Source organism: Acipenser ruthenus, chromosome 4 (genome assembly GCF_902713425.1).
Source record: "Acipenser ruthenus chromosome 4, fAciRut3.2 maternal haplotype, whole genome shotgun sequence".
Lineage (NCBI taxonomy): Eukaryota > Metazoa > Chordata > Actinopteri > Acipenseriformes > Acipenseridae > Acipenser > Acipenser ruthenus.
In genome coordinates, this window is record NC_081192.1 from 45,979,417 (window position 1) to 45,996,645 (window position 17,229).

A 17,229-nucleotide genomic window follows, 5' to 3' on the forward strand; every position below is an offset into this window, starting at 1 on the left:
TGAATAAGTTCTTGTGCGACGAGTCTGTCGCCCCTCTCGTTCCTCTCAGAGTGTCCAAATTTGGTCTGGGCTCCTATTTTGGCATTGAAGTCACCGATGATGAACTTATAGTGGCTATTCCCATTTTAGTGTAGTTCTTGTACTTCATAAAAATCTTAAAAGCTTGTTGTTGGTGCATATACTTGGATGTTGTTCATACTTCCTTGAAACTTTCACTATCAGTCTTGTGGACCTCTCTGTGCTGTCAATCTCTACTACTTTATTCTTGATTTGTGGACAATGAATCCAACGCCTCCTGTTTGTCCATCTGTAGTGTCTTGGTAGAAGAGAAGATGTCCACTCTTGATGTCTAGTATTCCTTCTTCTTTTCACCATTCTTCGCTTAGCCCTACAATGTCCCACTTAATTCTTCCAAGTTCTTCTTCCAGCTCTTGAAGTCTTGCTTCACCTGAAAGAGATCTGCAGTTGTACATGGCCAGGCTCAGTATTCTGTGGCAGCCTAAAATTGTAACCCAGTGATTCTTAGCACCCTCTGCATTTATGCCTAACCGGCCGCTGCCTTGGTCAGCAGCAATGCAGCCTCTGGAGAATGAGGGCCATGTTTTTGTCTGTGCTTTCATCATGGGGGGGTTAGCCACAACGCACCACGCTGGCCAGGCGGATTGGTGAGTGCCCCTTCCACTTTGGCAGAGTATGTTACTCAAGCTCTCACAGCATGGTTGAACCTGCCAGAGTCAGGGGACCCCGCTGTACTTCGTCTTGAATAATAGATGGGCTTCAGTAAGTTACAGTAAAATAATAATTCCATTTAGGGTTATAAACTACAAGACCGTTAGTATATTGAAAGCAAGGGCTTCCACACAGGTGTGGCTCATGAGTTAATTAAGCAAATAACATCCCAACATGCTTAGGGTCATGTATAAAAATGCTGGACAGGCCTGGTTGCCTATAATTATGGCTAGCATGGCTGCAAGAGGAGACCTCAGTGACTTTGAGGGGTGATTGTTGGGGCGCGTTTGGCAGGAGCTTTCGTGACCAAGACAGCTCAACTTGCTGATGTTTCACAAGCAATGGTGTCTAAGGTGATGTCGGCATGGAACTCCGAGGGAAAGACATCATCAGCAAAGGGCAACAGTGGGCGGAAGCGCATACTCCAGGATCATGATATCCGTGCATTAATTCGAAATGCAAGGCAAAACAGGCAAACAACTGCAGATCAATTGACTGCAAATTTCAACCAGGGGCGCCAGCAGCCAGTTTCATCAAAAAAGGTCCGCCGAGAACTCCACAGAGCGGGATAACATGGTCGCCCAACACCCTATTAAGTGACTTTACATTGGTGTTTCCATTTTTTTGTCCACTACCTGTATATACAATAATAACAAGATGGTACTTAATGTTACAGCGTTTGAGGTGAATTTGGAAATAAAGTAACGTCAGGGAGTTTAATGGCAAAAAAACAAAAACAAAAAAAAAAGATTTCTGTGAGATCTGTTACGTACTTGGGTAAATTAACTAATTTATTATTTATTTTTCTTAAACTCCAGCCTTAGGATTGTTTTTGTATTATTTGATTAATCTTTTTAAACTTCACTGCATCCCTTCTTGCATTATTATTATTATTATTATTATTATTATTATTATTATTATTATTATTAATAATAATAATAATAATAATAATAATAATAATAATAATAATAATGTATGCATTTAGCAGAGACCATGTATTAATGTTTCATCCTATATACAAACATGATGAGAGACAGATTTCATCGTGTATTTTTTCCTAGATTTAACTAAAAAAAAGTTCTGATTTAGCTTAATACATAAATGTTAACAAACACATTCTTAAAAGTTTTGAAATGTGTACTTTTTTGGCATTGTAGTATGTAGAGGAGACAGGGAAGCAGAGACATTGGCTCTCAGAGTGTAAGGGCATATAAAAGGTTTGTGCACTGCTGACCTAAGTGCATGCAGATTTTGAATGGGCACGTTGTTTTATTCACTGCAAAGAAACCGGTGAGACTGGACGGCCGAGACCGAGATAAAGACCAAGACCAGGTGGCCCAGATTGCGTGCTCTTGAATTGGTCTAAATTCTCCCAGAACTCGAGTTAGTGGACAACTCGAGTTTGGGAAAAAGGAGGCATTTCCATGCTTTTCTGAGTTACCCGAATTATCACGTGAGTTGGGCAGGAAATACTTAAAGGTTAAAGGTCAAGACGTGCATTCGCTGCAGACGGTATTACAGTCAAATTGTCAGTGATTCAAAAGATACATCCATCTAGATATTCTTTCACATTTGTTTCATGCAGTACATATACCTCTGGCAGACTGGTAGCAGAACAGGGAAAGAAGCACTGGACAAGGGAAATAATGTGTCAGATGTGAAAGTGGATATGAGAATGGCAGTGATGAAGCCAATTTGCTTGAAAACAATTTAAATATACCAGACATTTCCATCTAAGCATTTAAAAGATCTGGAATAGATCTGATGCGATCAGAAACCGAGGCAGTGTAAACTGTGCCTGCTTCTGTAGTAGGACTGTTCTTTTTTATGTTAAGCATTTTTTATGTCCTTTTTTTTTTTTTACAAGGGTTTATTATTAAGGTAGGGTTTAATTAAGTAACAGCCAAAATTGTTTATGCCAGACTGTAACAAAATGGTTGATTGTTATTGTTGATACGTTGTAGCTATTACTAAAGACACCCACCATGCAGGTATCAAGTCCATAAACAAAACAAAAAATTAAAATAAATTAGTTCTGCATAAAGCGGAGCTGGTTTTACCAGTACTTGCTAGTCTAACTGATTAGAAGGCATTCTTTGTTGTTCTCCAAGTTGCTGCAGTGACATTATAGATGCTAGTATAACGAGTTACTATAAATGAGATGCTGTTTTAGCAGATAGATTTAATTAAGTAAACATTTATTTGAATATTGTTGGAATTAAAAGTATAAATGCAAAACTTTCCCCAGTCCAATAAGTTACAGTAAAATACAAAAAATCTATAAAAAAATTAATTATTTTCAAAATAAAGTTTTTCACCCTGTACATTGTTCCAGATTCAGTTGTATTTCAAATAGAAGGCCAAATAATGTAATATTCATTCTAAAACGACTTCACAATCGTTCTGTGCTTTTACTACAGTGCTCAGATGTGTCAATAATTGTACCATATTCATGACTTTGCTTTTTAGATAATCTGCACCTTCAACAGCACAGCACCCTCTTCTGGTTGATTATTGGCTCAGTGGAGAGAGCATCTCCTACAATGCCACCAACACCATTTCTTGTGTAAGCAGCCGCATATATACTGACCAGGTCCAACCTCATCAGTGTATTACACATTTAACTTACTGTATATTTCTAATGTAAATCTACATTTTTGTTATCTAAAATAATTCATAGTTTATTATTTGTAACATGCTGGAGCCAACGTAACAACACCAATTTAATTCAAACTAATGTAAATAAGTTTATTTTTAATAAATCCACCCAAAAATAATCCTACTATTAAATCTAATTCTTCTCTTATCTGCATTGACTTTTTAAACTTTTTTAACAATAAAATAGTGGCCATTAGAAACCAGATCACACTGACGCCTTCTACTCAGGAGGCTCCTAGTACACTGCTCCGAACTACTACAGATACATTGCAGGACTTCTCTCCAATTACCGTAAATGAATTGGAAACAATAGTCAAGCTGATGAGAACCACTACCTATTCCCTTGACCCAATTCCTACTACACTCTTAAAATATATTTTTAATACTGTTAGCAACCACATTTTAAAAATTGTAAATGGCTCACTTTCGTCAGGTACAGTTCCACTGGCACTTAAGGTAGCTGTGGTAAAGCCAGTACTTACAAAACATAATCTGGATCCTCAAGTTCTTGCTAACTATAGGCCAATTTCCAATCTACCTTTTTTAGACAACATTTTAGAAGGAGTAGTTTCTAAACAGTCACAGAGAAATTCCAGTCCGGATTCCATAAAGCTCATGGAAACAGCCCTTTTAAGAGTTGTTAACGACCTACTCTTAAGCTCTGATTTGGGCTCTTCTTCAGTATTAGTTCTCTTAGATCTTAGATCATTGGACACTATAGACCACTCCATTCTACTTAACCGCCTTGCAGACAGATTCCATTTTGTCTCTTATGGGGAGGACATATCTGAAAGGTCTCATGTCCTATATGGGGTCCCACAGGGCTCTGTCTTGGGTCCTGTTGTTCTCACTATATATGCTTCCTCTGGGTAATATGTGATGCCGAGAGACTTATGCATGCATTTGTATCATCCAGAATTGATTACTGTAATGCACTCCTCTCTGGTATCCCAAAAAAAGAGTTCCAGCTTGTCCGAAACACACTGCCGCTGGGATCCTAACTAAAGTTAGCAAAAGGGAACACATTACCCCTGTTCTGGCTTCTTTACATTGGCTCCCGTGGAGTTTAGAATTGATTTGAAGATTTTGCTGCTAACCAACCCAGAATGGCACCTTTATTTACAAGAGTTCCTCACCCCATATGTACCCAGTCATTCACTTAGATCACAGGATGCAGGTCTTTTGATTGTCCCGAGGGTGAGTAAAATTAAAATGGATGGAAGGGCTTTCTCACCCAGAACACCACAGTTATGGAATTCCCTTCCTACCTTTGTTAGGGAGGCTGGGACTGTTACAGCTTTGAAATCTAGACTTAAGTCTTACTTCTCTACATTGTCCTTTTTACCCTAGTATGCCTTTACTGTCTTTTTAAACAGTGTTTTCCTGTATTGTTTGTGTTTGATTATGAATTGTTGTTGCTGTACAGCGCCTTGAGATGCCTTTGGTGTGAATGGCGCATCCCTGTTCTGTCCTCCCTCCGCTGCTGCTCCTCCAACCCCTCTAACCTCATTTCTCTGCCTCTCCCCCCCTCCCGCACACTCTCTGGTGCACTCTGGAACTGTCACTCTTCTGCTAACAAAGCTGATTTCATCTCTGCCTTTGCCTCCCACCTCTCTCTCGATTTCCTTGCTCTCACTGAAACCTGGCTGTCCCCTGATAACACTGTTACTCCTGCTGCCCTGTCCTCTCTCTACGTCCTGTCCCATACCCCGCGTCTCATTGGACGGGGAGGTGGGACGGGTCTTCTCCTCTCTTCCTCCTTACTCTTTTCTGTCCCCTCCGATCTCACCTCACTCTCTGTCAATACCTTTGAATTTCATGCAGTCCAACTAACCTCTCCCTGTAACTCCTGCTCATTGTTCTGTACCGCCCCCTGGGCCTCTCACTCACTTTCTGGATGAACTCGACTATCTACTCTCCTCCCTCCCCTCTCTGTCTACCCCGCCTGTCCTGTTGGGTGACTTCAACATCCATCTCTCCAACCCCAGCCACTCTGCTGGATTCCTCCCTCTCCTTCACTCCTTCGACTTCTGTCTCTCTCCGTCCCCTCCTACCCACAAAGCTGGCCGTCAACTGGACCTCACCTTCTCCAGGGCCTGCTGCCCCTCCACCCTCTCTGTCACCCCCCTGGACCTCTCTGATCACTATTTCATCTATTTTTCTCTGTCTCTCCCCCCTCTCCCTGCTCCTCCTACCCCCACTATCACCTCTCGCCGTAACCTCCGCTCTCTCTCCCCCTCTGTCCTTGCCTCCACTGCTCTCTCTCACCTCCCTCCTATCGACTCCTTTTCACAACTCTCCGTAGACTCTGCTACCTCCACCCTCTTCTCCTCACTCATCGACTCCCTCGACTCCCTCTGTCCCCTCACCTCCCGACCTGCTCGCCCCTCCCCTCCCCATCCCTGGCTCCCCTCTGCTCTCCGCTCGGCAAGAATCACACTGCGATCTGCTGAAAAGAAATGGAAGAGAACCAAACTCCCTGCTGCCCTAGACCTTTACCGCACTCTCCTCTCCTCCTTCTCCTCTACTCTCTCCTCTGCTAAATGTGCTTATTTCCAATCTGTAATCCAAGCCTCCACTAACAACCCACGTAAACTATTCTCTACCTTCTCCTCCCTCCTAAACCCTCCCCCCTCCTCCTCCCTCCTCTATCTCCCCTGATGACTTTGCCTCCTTCTTCTCTTCTAAAATCTCAGATATCCGCAAACTCTTTAACACCTCTCCCTCCCCCGCACCCCCTCCTGCTCCAACCCCTACACCCACTACATCCCCTACTAACTCGCCCTCCTTCTCCACCTTCTTGCCCCTCTCAGACTCTGACCTCTCCTCCCTGCTCCAGGGTCACAAACCCACCACGTGTGCCTTGGACCCCCTCCCCACTCACCTCTTTCAAGCTGCTGCTCCTGCTCTACTACCCTTCCTCTCCAAAACCCTCGAGCGGACTGTACACCGCCAGCTCTCTGCTTTCCTGTCCAACCACTCTCTGCTTGACCCTCTCCAATCTGGCTTCCGCTGTGCCCACTCCACTGAAACCACCCTCCTGTCTGTCACCAACTCACTTAAGTGTGCCCGAGCTGCCTCTCTCTCCTCTGTCCTAATTCTCCTCGACCTCTCTGCTGCCTTTGACACTGTTGATCACTCTATTCTACTATCATCTCTTGCTGGCCTGGTTCTCCTCCTACCTCTCCAATCGCACTTACCAGGTAACCTGGCGTGGAGCAACCTCCACACCTCACCCTCTCTTAACTGGAGTCCCCCAAGGGTCAGTCTTGGGTCCTCTCCTGTTCTCTCTCTACACCCGCTCCCTGGGCCCCCTCATCGCATCCTATGGTTTCTCATACCATTTCTATGCTGATGATGCTCAGATTTTCCTCTCCTTCCCCACCTCTGACTCCACCATCTCCTCCCGTATCTCTACCTGTCTGTCTGCTATTTCCTCCTGGATGCACTCGCATCACCTCAAACTCAACCTCTCTAAATCTGACCTCCTTTTCTTTCCCTCCTCCCCCTCCTCTGATCTCTCTATCTCTGTTCCTCTGGAATCTACCACACTCTCTCCCTCTTCCTCAGCTAAGAACCTTGGAGTCACCCTGGACCCCTGTCTCTCTTATTCCCAGCACATCTCCACTCTGGCACGCACTTGCCGATTCTTCCTGAGCAACATCCGAAGAATCCGACCCTTCCTCACCAACTATGCTACCCAGCTCCTGGTCCAGGCCCTGGTACTCTCCCGCCTAGACTACTGCAACTCCCTCCTGGCTGGCCTCCCGGCATCCGCCACCCGTCTGCTCCAGCTCATCCAGAACTCTGCTGCCCGCCTGGTGTTCTCTCTGCCTCGCTTCGCCCACGCTACTCCACTACTCCGCTCGCTCCACTGGCTCCCGATCACCGCTCGCATCCAGTTCAAGACTCTTGTACTAGCCTACAGATGCCTTGACCAGACTGCACCCAGCTACCTCCAGACCCTCATCTCCCTACACCCCCACTCGACCTCTCCGCTCCGCCTGCACTAGAAGACTAGCTCTACCTCCGCTACGCTCCCCTGCCTCCAGAGCCCGCTCCTTCTCCACCCTTGCTCCGCAGTGGTGGAATGACCTTCCTACAGATGTCAGGACTGCCCAGTCCCTGACCACATTCCGGCGCCTCCTTAAGACTCACCTCTTCAAAGAGCACCTGTAGAACTCCTCTGTTTGTATCCTGGGACACTATCACCCTTCATGTAAATGTGCTTTATTTTGCTCTTATCTGCCCCTTATTTTACTGCATTTAATCCTGTACTTCAGAATACTGTAATCTGCCAAGTGTTTAACCTGTAGTACTTTGTATTTAATCATATCCTGATGTAACTATCACTATTTAATCATATCCTGATGTAACTATCACTATTATCTGCTGTATTATTGAATTGTGGTTTGTCACACTTGTACTTTGCTTGAACAAAAGTTATTGTATTTCTTGCTCTTATTGCATTACTTGTATTGTAACACTTGAAATGTATTTGCTTACGATTGTAAGTCGCCCTGGATAAGGGTGTCTGCTAAGAAATAAATAATAATGATAATAATAATAATAATAAATAATAATTTATAAATAAAATTTCAATGTTCACTCCTTCAATACAACACAACAGTCTGCTCTCAATTGCTAATAGTTATTCCTGGATTGAATCCTTTTTATTTTCCGACTACCACAACTTATTGTTGCCAACAGGATATCCCTGTGAAAAGGTATTGTTTCTTAGGGAATTTTCCAGTGCAAAACAACTGTAAACAGAAAGCGGTGTGTAATTTCTATGGTCAACACCCATATCTTAGTTGCACTTTCCTCGCATCTAGTTATTTCAATATACATATATAAGCACTGCAAATCATATTTCAAGTAGAAGTGTGCAGCATTTTAAGCACTTTATTCTCTGACCGTAGCCATGATAAAAAGGTTCTGGAAATGCAGGCCGAAGCCAAAACCTGTGCCTTGATACCAGTGTGAGACTGTATCCCAGTTGTCTCTGTTTCTAAGCATACTTTCATATGTGTAAATCATATCGGATATACAGAAACTGTGATACATTGCTGTTTTTGATTTTCTAAAATTGCAAATTAGAAATATGATATATCCAAACTATCCAAACCCTGCTCATTTCACCAACTTGAATCCTGTGAAAACACCTACATATTCTGATGCGGCGAACATTTATGTACCTTTTTTCAAAGAAGGGCCACCCTGTGTTTGTTATGCACATCAGCATTTTCAGCAGGTACTGTACAATGGGTTGAATGATGTACCAGAGAAGAAAGATACAAATAAGAGCTTGTAAGCTGTTATCATTAGGAAATGTGTTCAAGCTACTTTTTATCTTGCTTTCACGAGTTTGACAAAACTTCCATCAACCCAGAGTGTAAGTGCCTGAGCACATCATAGCCCAACTATAACCCTACCATAAAGAATTATAATCTTACCATACAAAATAAGCAGTTGTTAAATTTTGACACACCAAAAAGGGAAATCACATGTTGCCAAGTTGCATGAGAAAAAAATACCTTGACTCAAACCATAATTGCTATATTGGGTGAAAGCATATAATATTCATTGCATCTGCAGAAGTCCCCCTTCTGACCCCACATCTACAACTGTTAAAAATAATTATTGAATGGATAATTACGTGCTTGGTAGCAGTCTAAAGAAAACTGACAGTCAACGCAGTGTATATAAAAAAAAGATATGACAGTATTGTAAAAATTAATGATGTATCATAGTTTCCTTTTCTCAGAATAAATGTTTAAAGGAAATTGTCGTAGACCGTTCTTTATTTAGTTTCTTTTCTGTGTATAGTCAAACTGTGACAATCTGTCTTGTACAGAATACATCCATCTATAATTCCTTTTGAAGTGTGCAGTTTCAGGGGTTTGGACGCTGCAGAATGCAATGCTGCTGTGTGCCACCAGATGGTGCTCAGTAAGTTAATGCAAAGAGGATACGTGGGAAAAACATATTTCAGTAACAACTGAAGTGGCTATACAGTATAGAAATGAAACATGTAATAATAGGTATACTCATAGGAACTTATGATTTCAAAACTGCATTGAAATTCAATATTATCACATCATACCGCAACTAATTTAAAAGTTGTAATAGCATAAATAATAACATGTTTATATACTGCATATACTGTAGTCACTTATAACAGATCCCATATTTAAGTTGTCATCCTGTACTTTTTAATAACAGTGGTTGACAATTCTTTTTTTAAAATTCAGAACCAAATAACACTAACATACACTATGCCAATAACAATTATAGCATTGTATAGAATATATATATATATATATATATATATATATATATATATATATATATATATATATATATATATACAAATTTGCAGTTAAACCCATACCTCCCTTATGTTCTTTCCTGGGATAGTCCTTCACTGGAGAGGACCATGGCCAGGCTAAATGGGGTCATGGTTTTTAATGGTGTAGGAATTGTCTGCTGTTGCACTGGTTGACCTTCTCAACAACTATTTTTTTTTTATTATTATTATTGTGAGCTCTGGTATTTCTGTAAATCATTTTGGTGTTTCTTTTCATATTACCTTATGTATGAATAAAAATATAAATAAATAAATACAAAATCATAAAACCCTTTATCATTCAAACTTGTTGAGAGCAGCCATCTCAGAGATACGAACAGGCTGATTTTTATTCTATGTTCCATCTGTATCCTTTTTAAACCAAACGATGGGTTGGGGAACAGAATGCTCAGTAATCTTGAGTTCTTCAGCTTAAGCCCCTTTCACACTGGCACTCCTACCCGGGTTTTGACCCGGCTCCTGGCTAACCGTGTCACAATCCTGCGTATTGTGAAACCACGTACCTGGGTCAGACCCGGGTTGACCCGGGTCCCAGTGATCCACCTCAAGATGTGGGTTGACACGCTTTGACTCGGGTTGAGCGAGAAAATGCTTGACGGCCGTTCATGAACCAACAAAATAACAAACAACCATGCATGTGTGAAGGTTTCACTTCTGCAAGGATTGTTTCTGTTTATTCTGTTTAACCACATTTTTATTGCTTGAGACACACCATGAGCCAGATGACAGCAGGGATGAAGAAACTAATCAACATTTGGGCTGATGGTTCAATCCAAAGACGTTTGGATGGAATCATCAGTAACAAGCTGCTTCCGGGACATTGCGTATGCACATTGTCACCCAGGTCAGCCCTGCTTTATCAAAAGCGGTGTGAAATCACGTACCCGACCCGCATGACACCGGGTCCTGCCCAGGTAGGTTCTGACCTGGGTAGATCATGTCAGTGTGAAAGGGGCTTTAAATCCCAACTTGGCTACTAATTTTGATTTGCCCCTTAGACAAGTATCTCTGGCTCTTCAATCTATCAGGGATAGTGGGTTTGGCTTTCATTAATTAAAGGTTTTTGTTTTTTTTAGTAGAAACTCTGTTATAATGCAATTACAAAAAACATGCAAGAACATAATACAAAGAGTAAAATTATTCCTGAAGTTACAAAACAAAAAAATTAAGCTGGAAATTGGATTGCATGCACTATGTGGGTTAAGCAATGGGAAACTGGTACTTCACTGATAAATTAATGATTATAATAATACTGCTACAAATAGTAGTTACGTCATGTAAAGACAGTGACAGGAGAAATCCCTCTGTGTGGGTAGAAATCCCAGAGAGACCAGCTATTAACGGTTTTAATATACATGAAATAATAAACATGTTACTGAGGATGACATATTAGATGTCAGATACTCTTCACTCTTTTTATATATTGGAATAAACCGTCACTCAACTGGGATGACAAAAGCCTGCTTTTTAACCTCAAGTAATGCAAATTATACATGCAGTAAACACTACCTTCCAACAAGAGATCTTCATTTACCCCCAAAAAACGATTGTGTCTTAAAAACTCATGTATTATTACAGAAAAAAAGCAGTTGACATTCACATGTATTACAGCATTTTGACAACAGCAGCTCAGTTTTGGCGCTCAACCTTACCTTTTTAGGGCACTCAGTGCTGCCTCAAAATCTACGATGCTTTGCCATGTTTTTAATATTCTTTACCATACATCTCTCGGCTTTACAATACTTATCTAAGCTTTAACATGCTTTCACAGTGCTTTATTACACTTTGCTTTTACTATGATACACTGTTATTATTTGTTTATTTAGCAGACGCCTTTATCCAAGGCGACTTACAGAGACTCGGGTGTGTGAACTATGCATCAGTTGCAGAGTCACTTACAATTACGTCTCACCCGAAAGACGGAGCACAAGTGACTTGTTCAGGGTCACACAATGAGTCAGTGGTTGAGGTGGGATTTGAACCGGGGACTTTCTGGTTACAAGTCCTTTTCTTTAACCACTGGACTGCACAGCCTCCTCTGTTATAACGGTAACTATCTAGACCAATGCTTGCTTGACTTTCGGTGGTGGTTCCAAGGATTTTCTTGTTAATCATATTGTTTACAGGGTTCTTCCCTGAAACTTTGCAAGGTGACTGCTCTGACTGGCACCAAAGCGACCAACAAATACTGCACCCAGACATTCAGTTTTGTTCATTTGTTCCAACTTTTGTTGTAGGGTATTGTATTACTTTAGGCTTGTTTCCCATTCAAATTGTCCACTTGAAATTGCACTGGAACAACAAAATGTTGTGATTTGCCAGTGTTGTAACCTATACTGCCAGTGGATCAGGCAGGCAAACACCCAGCTGAATCCAATCACACTATTATTAATTAGTCATTTAGCAGATGCTTTTATCCAAAGCAACTTACAGAGACTAGGGGGTGAACTAAGCATCAACAACTTCTGCAGAGTCACTTACAATAGTACCTTGTTTGTTTTACATCTCATCTGAAGGACAGAGCACAAGGAGGTTAAGGACTTGCTCAGGGTCACACAGTGATTCAGCGGCTAAGCGGGGATTAGAACTGGGGACCTTCTGGTATCAAGCCCTTTTCTTTAACCACTGGACCACCAAGCCTTTAGCTCTCCACATTCACGCGCCTATCCTTTTTGAATACACACTAAAAATCGAGATCCATAAGAAGTTTTTTTTTAAAGTGGAATCATATTCACAAGAATATTTAACCACAAACTTCTTAAGTACGGTAGTACATTGATGAGACATGTTTGGCCTACTTTTAAAATAATATTAAACAAATCTGTCATCTGCCATCAGCAGCTAACGTGATAAAGACAGTTGACCAAGTTTCCATCCAGTTTTTATGGATTTTGGAGGCTATGGAAACATTAAAATAAATATATCAAAATAAGGAAGTCTAGAGATCTTTACTGACTGAAAGCCCAATACTATGTGTGAGTAGAAAAGAAACTCAGTAATAGGATGAAATTTCAATACTGGATCATTTTTGGGTTGCTTTAAAAATGGGAAACAGAGTATAGGGCTAATGATAATTCATCTCTTACTGGATCTATATGAATCATATACTGTAGATCCTGGCGATAATAACAGGACCTCAGAATTCTAGGAAGAGCCCAGTGGACTGATAGACAAAATGTGTACATGTGTTTATTACTGGGTCTCATTTTTGAATATATCTTGCTTTTATTCAAATTCAATGACAGAATGACCGGGCATATCATTCTGTCCAAATAACACCACGTTGCTAAACAAATGCAGTGATCTGAATTAGCTGATTTAAACCAATTTTTTTCTCATACATTGTACTTGTTTTGTAATTAACATTCATGGAGTGCTGTGGTAAAAGGTTATTCTGCCATCCGCTGTCTCCAAAAAAACTACAGTGCTCTCTTAATCTATTCTCCATTTACTTGAGGCTGGAAACCCATCAGACCAATTTAGAGCAAAACCCTGCAGTCTTTTACAGAACAAAGCCTCTCAGATCTCGATCTACTAAATCAATAATATTCAGCTTCAGTCCTCAAGGGCCAATCTAGTCCAACTGTTCACTGCTACAACATCATTTAATTAATCCTAACAGATTCAAATAAATAATTAAAGACCTGGAGGTGAACTCTGGTTTCCGCCCACATTTATGAGATCAAGTCTAAGAGTTTGACTAGGCGAAGAACAGGAGGAACAATAGCCTTGTGCAGTGTTAGCAACCTCCGGATAGCAGTGGAGAGACGACAGGCTTTGAAAAGTAATTGTAACTTGTTGTAGGAACAAAACAAAAAAACCCTGTTCAGCATTGGCTTTAGCTTAAGTTTTAACGTTGCTTACAGCAAACACTAACTATATACTGTACACTGTAGTTAAATAAGAACATAAGAAAGTTTACAAACAAGAGGAGGACATTCGGCCCATCTTGCTCGTTTGGTTGTTAGTAGCTTATTGATCACAGAATCTCATCAAGCAGCATCTTGAAGGATCCCAGGGTGTCAGCTTCAACAACATTACTGGGTAGCTGGTTCCAGACCCTCACAATTCTCTGTGTAAAAAAGTGCCTCCTATTTTCTGTTCTGAATGCCCCTTTATCTAATCTCCATTTGTGACCCCTGGTCCTTGTTTCTTTTTTTTTGGTCGAAAAAGTCCCCTGGGTCGACATTGTCAATGCCTTTTAGAATTTTGAATGCTTGAATCAGATCACCGTGTAGTCTTCTTTGTTCAAGACTGAATAGATTCAATTCTTTTAGCTTGTCTGCATATGACATGCCTTTTAAAACCAGAATAATTCTAGTCGCTCTTCTTTGCACTCTTTCTAGAGCAGCAATATCCTTTTTGTAACAAGGTGACCAGAACTGTACACTGTATTCTAGATGAGGTCTTACTAATGCATTAAGTTTAATTACTATACCAGAATCTAAGTCATAAATGTAGATTAGGAAGAGCAGAGTACCTAATACTGATCCCTGTGGTACTCCACTGGTTAACTTGCTCCATTTTGAGGTTTCTCCTTTAATCAGTATTTTTTGTTTTCTGTTAACCACTCCCTAATCCATGTGCATGCATTTCCTTTAATCCCTACTGCGTTCAGTTTGAGAAAGAACTTTTATGCAGGACTTTGTCAAAAGCTTGAGAGCAGCAATATCCTTTTTGTAACAAGGTGACCAGAACTGAACACAATACTCTAGATGAGGTCTTACTAATGCATTGTAAAGTTTTAACATTATTTCCCTTGATTTAAATTCAACACTTTTCACTATATAACCGAGAATTTTGTTGGCTTTTTTATAGCTTCCCCACATGAAGACATTTCTGAGTCAACATAAACTCCTAGGTCTTTTTCATAGATCCCGTCTTCAATTTCAGTATCTCCCATATGATATTTATAATGCACATTTATATTGCCTGCATGCAATACTTTACACTTTTCTCTATTAAATTTCATTTGCCATGTGTCTGCCCAGTTCTGAATGCTGTCTAGATCATTTTGAATGACCTTTACTGCTGCAACAGTGTTTGCCACTCCTCCTATTTTTGTGTCGTCTGCAAATTTAACAAGTTTGCTTACTATACCAGAATCTAAATCATTAATGTAGATTAGGAATAGCAGAGGACCTAATACTGATCCCTGTGGTACACCACTGGCTACTTCGCTCCATTTTGAGGTTTCTCCTATAATCAGTACTTTCTTCTTTCTACATGTTAACCACTCCCTAATCCATGTGCATGCATTTCCTTGAATCCCTACTGCATTCAGTTTGAGGATTAATCGCTAAGACAGACAAACTAGTTTTTCAATATTCATTTTCTGATACCGATTGAAAGAAATACGTTGAAGAAAAAGAAAAATTAACTTACTTGCGACTGAGATGATATGGTAAACTTGTAGCACTGCGGTGAAAGGAAAGCACCGATGAGCAAATGTTGCAAGTTGCAGTCTTTTCTTCTTCATTCTGAGATATTGTGAAATATTGATTATATCTTCCAATAAGTACCCTCTGCCATTTTTCAAGATTTCTTGTTCAGGCAGTTTTCTGATACCGCACAAGATTAATCGATCAATTATTTTTTAATCAATCACAGCCTACAAGTGTGGTTTATCGATTAATCACTCATCAATTAAATCCCCAAGTAAATACATTTGCATATGTATAAATAATTCATCAGTAATATGTTCTTCTTGCCAAGTATTGGGAGTACCATTTTATGAGCGCAAATAACACACTTGAAGGCGTGAGTCGTACTGATACAATCCACTTCTCAGGCTGTCGAAGGCACTCAGCTGCGCTTTGTGCCTCACAACACACCTGAGGCATGGGTTGTCTCAGTTCAACCCACACTTTCTCATGTGTTATTGCTTACTTGTTCTTACGTGTCAGCCCAAACTACTGTAGGTTCAGGATCACCCTTATTAGGAGCAACAAGTTGGTATATACAGGATATGGTTATCAACTTCCAATAGAAAATGTATAATCCTGATATAGGTTTTCTTTTTCTTTGTCAAAACATATATTTATTTTGTTTAAAATCACTGGGGTGCCCTTTAAACTGAGTTTCTTTACAAACAAATGCATTTCTTTTAAACATGGCCTTCTAACAAAAACAAATGCAATTAACAAATTTGTGGGAGTCTTTGGAAGCTTTGCATTCTTGATAACTGATGTTCAGGCTGCAGAGTTTGATTACTCTCATGCCTCTCCAGATTTCAAAGAATAAATACCACCTTTAATCACAACACTGTATGATGAACGAAATTATTTTTTAAGGCAATATATTGCTTTCTACTTCTACCAATGTATTAACTGAAATACATTTAAATAGACAAATAAATAAATATTTCACAAAACACACAGCATCTTGCTTCTTATTTCATATAAAAAATACTAATTACATTTTTTTTTACTGTGATAGGAACATTATATAGATCTGAGATCTAAAAAAGTTAATTGAATCAAGACAACCCCTGAGGTACTGAATTGAATAAGCCTATTGCATATTATTCCCAGCATCATTTGTCATTTAGTCTGTTCGCTGTGTCGTCTCTCTACACAGGGGTAACTCAACATCCCTCAGCCTAGATAAGGGACAGTGTGATGACCCCCAGGCAAAGTCATGATGTGGAGAGGAGATGACTTCAAACCCATGACAGAGACTGCATTGTAAGGTTTATGTTTCCAGCTTGATTGTATGCTGAATGATGGTTGTTTGACAGACTCTGGACAGATGCCTGCCTGAACTGATGCTTTGCTCAACTAACCATGGATTCCCTGACAGATTGGTGCCAAATATGTCCTGTTTGTACCATCTGCAATGCCAGTTTTGTTCATTTGACACCTGTCCATTAATAACTGTACTAGATCACGTAATGCACCCTTGCTGCAGCTATAGAAAGTGAATGACTTTCCACAAACAAACATCACCTTATTCACGGGATAGGAGCGAAGACTGCATGTATAGGAACTGGGAATTACTGAGAATAAGAGAATGGTGTGTTCAAGACTGGGACTCTTAACCCTTCCGCTATGGCGCTGCTAGAAATCATTCCTATATGAATAAATAATAAATAAATAATTTATTTCTTAGCAGACGCCCTTATCCAGGGCGATTTACAAGATATCACATTATTTTTACATACAATTACCCATTTATACAGTTGGGTTTTTACTGGAGCAATCTAGGTAAAGTACCTTGCTCAAGGGTACAGCAGCAGTGTCCCCACTGGGGATTGAACCCATGACCCTCCGGTCAAGAGTCCAGAGCCCTAACCACTACTCCACACTGCTGCTTGCATCATTGAATGAACAATGATGCAATGGTGACGTTAGACGCCCATTTTAAACCGTTTTAAACAACCATTGGTTGTTTACCAAATGACTGACATCTCCAAAGGCTCCAACAACCAATCAGAGATGGTTTTATATATTTTCAAAATGAAAGTAAAGTTA

The 17,229-nt window shown here is 40.4% G+C and overlaps 1 protein-coding gene across 1 annotated transcript in view; it reads right to left on the bottom strand.

Moving 5' to 3' along the window:
- The window catches only part of LOC117400558 (T-cell differentiation antigen CD6-like), a 68,250-nt gene extending 52,784 nt beyond the window's left edge, over positions 1-15,466 (bottom strand). The window contains exon 1 of the mRNA XM_034919306.2: positions 15,143-15,466. Coding sequence (XP_034775197.2) covers positions 15,143-15,236 — 94 coding nt within the window. The 5' untranslated portion in view covers positions 15,237-15,466. The remainder of the gene's footprint in view (positions 1-15,142) is intronic.
- Between the last annotated feature and the right edge of the window lie 1,763 nt (positions 15,467-17,229).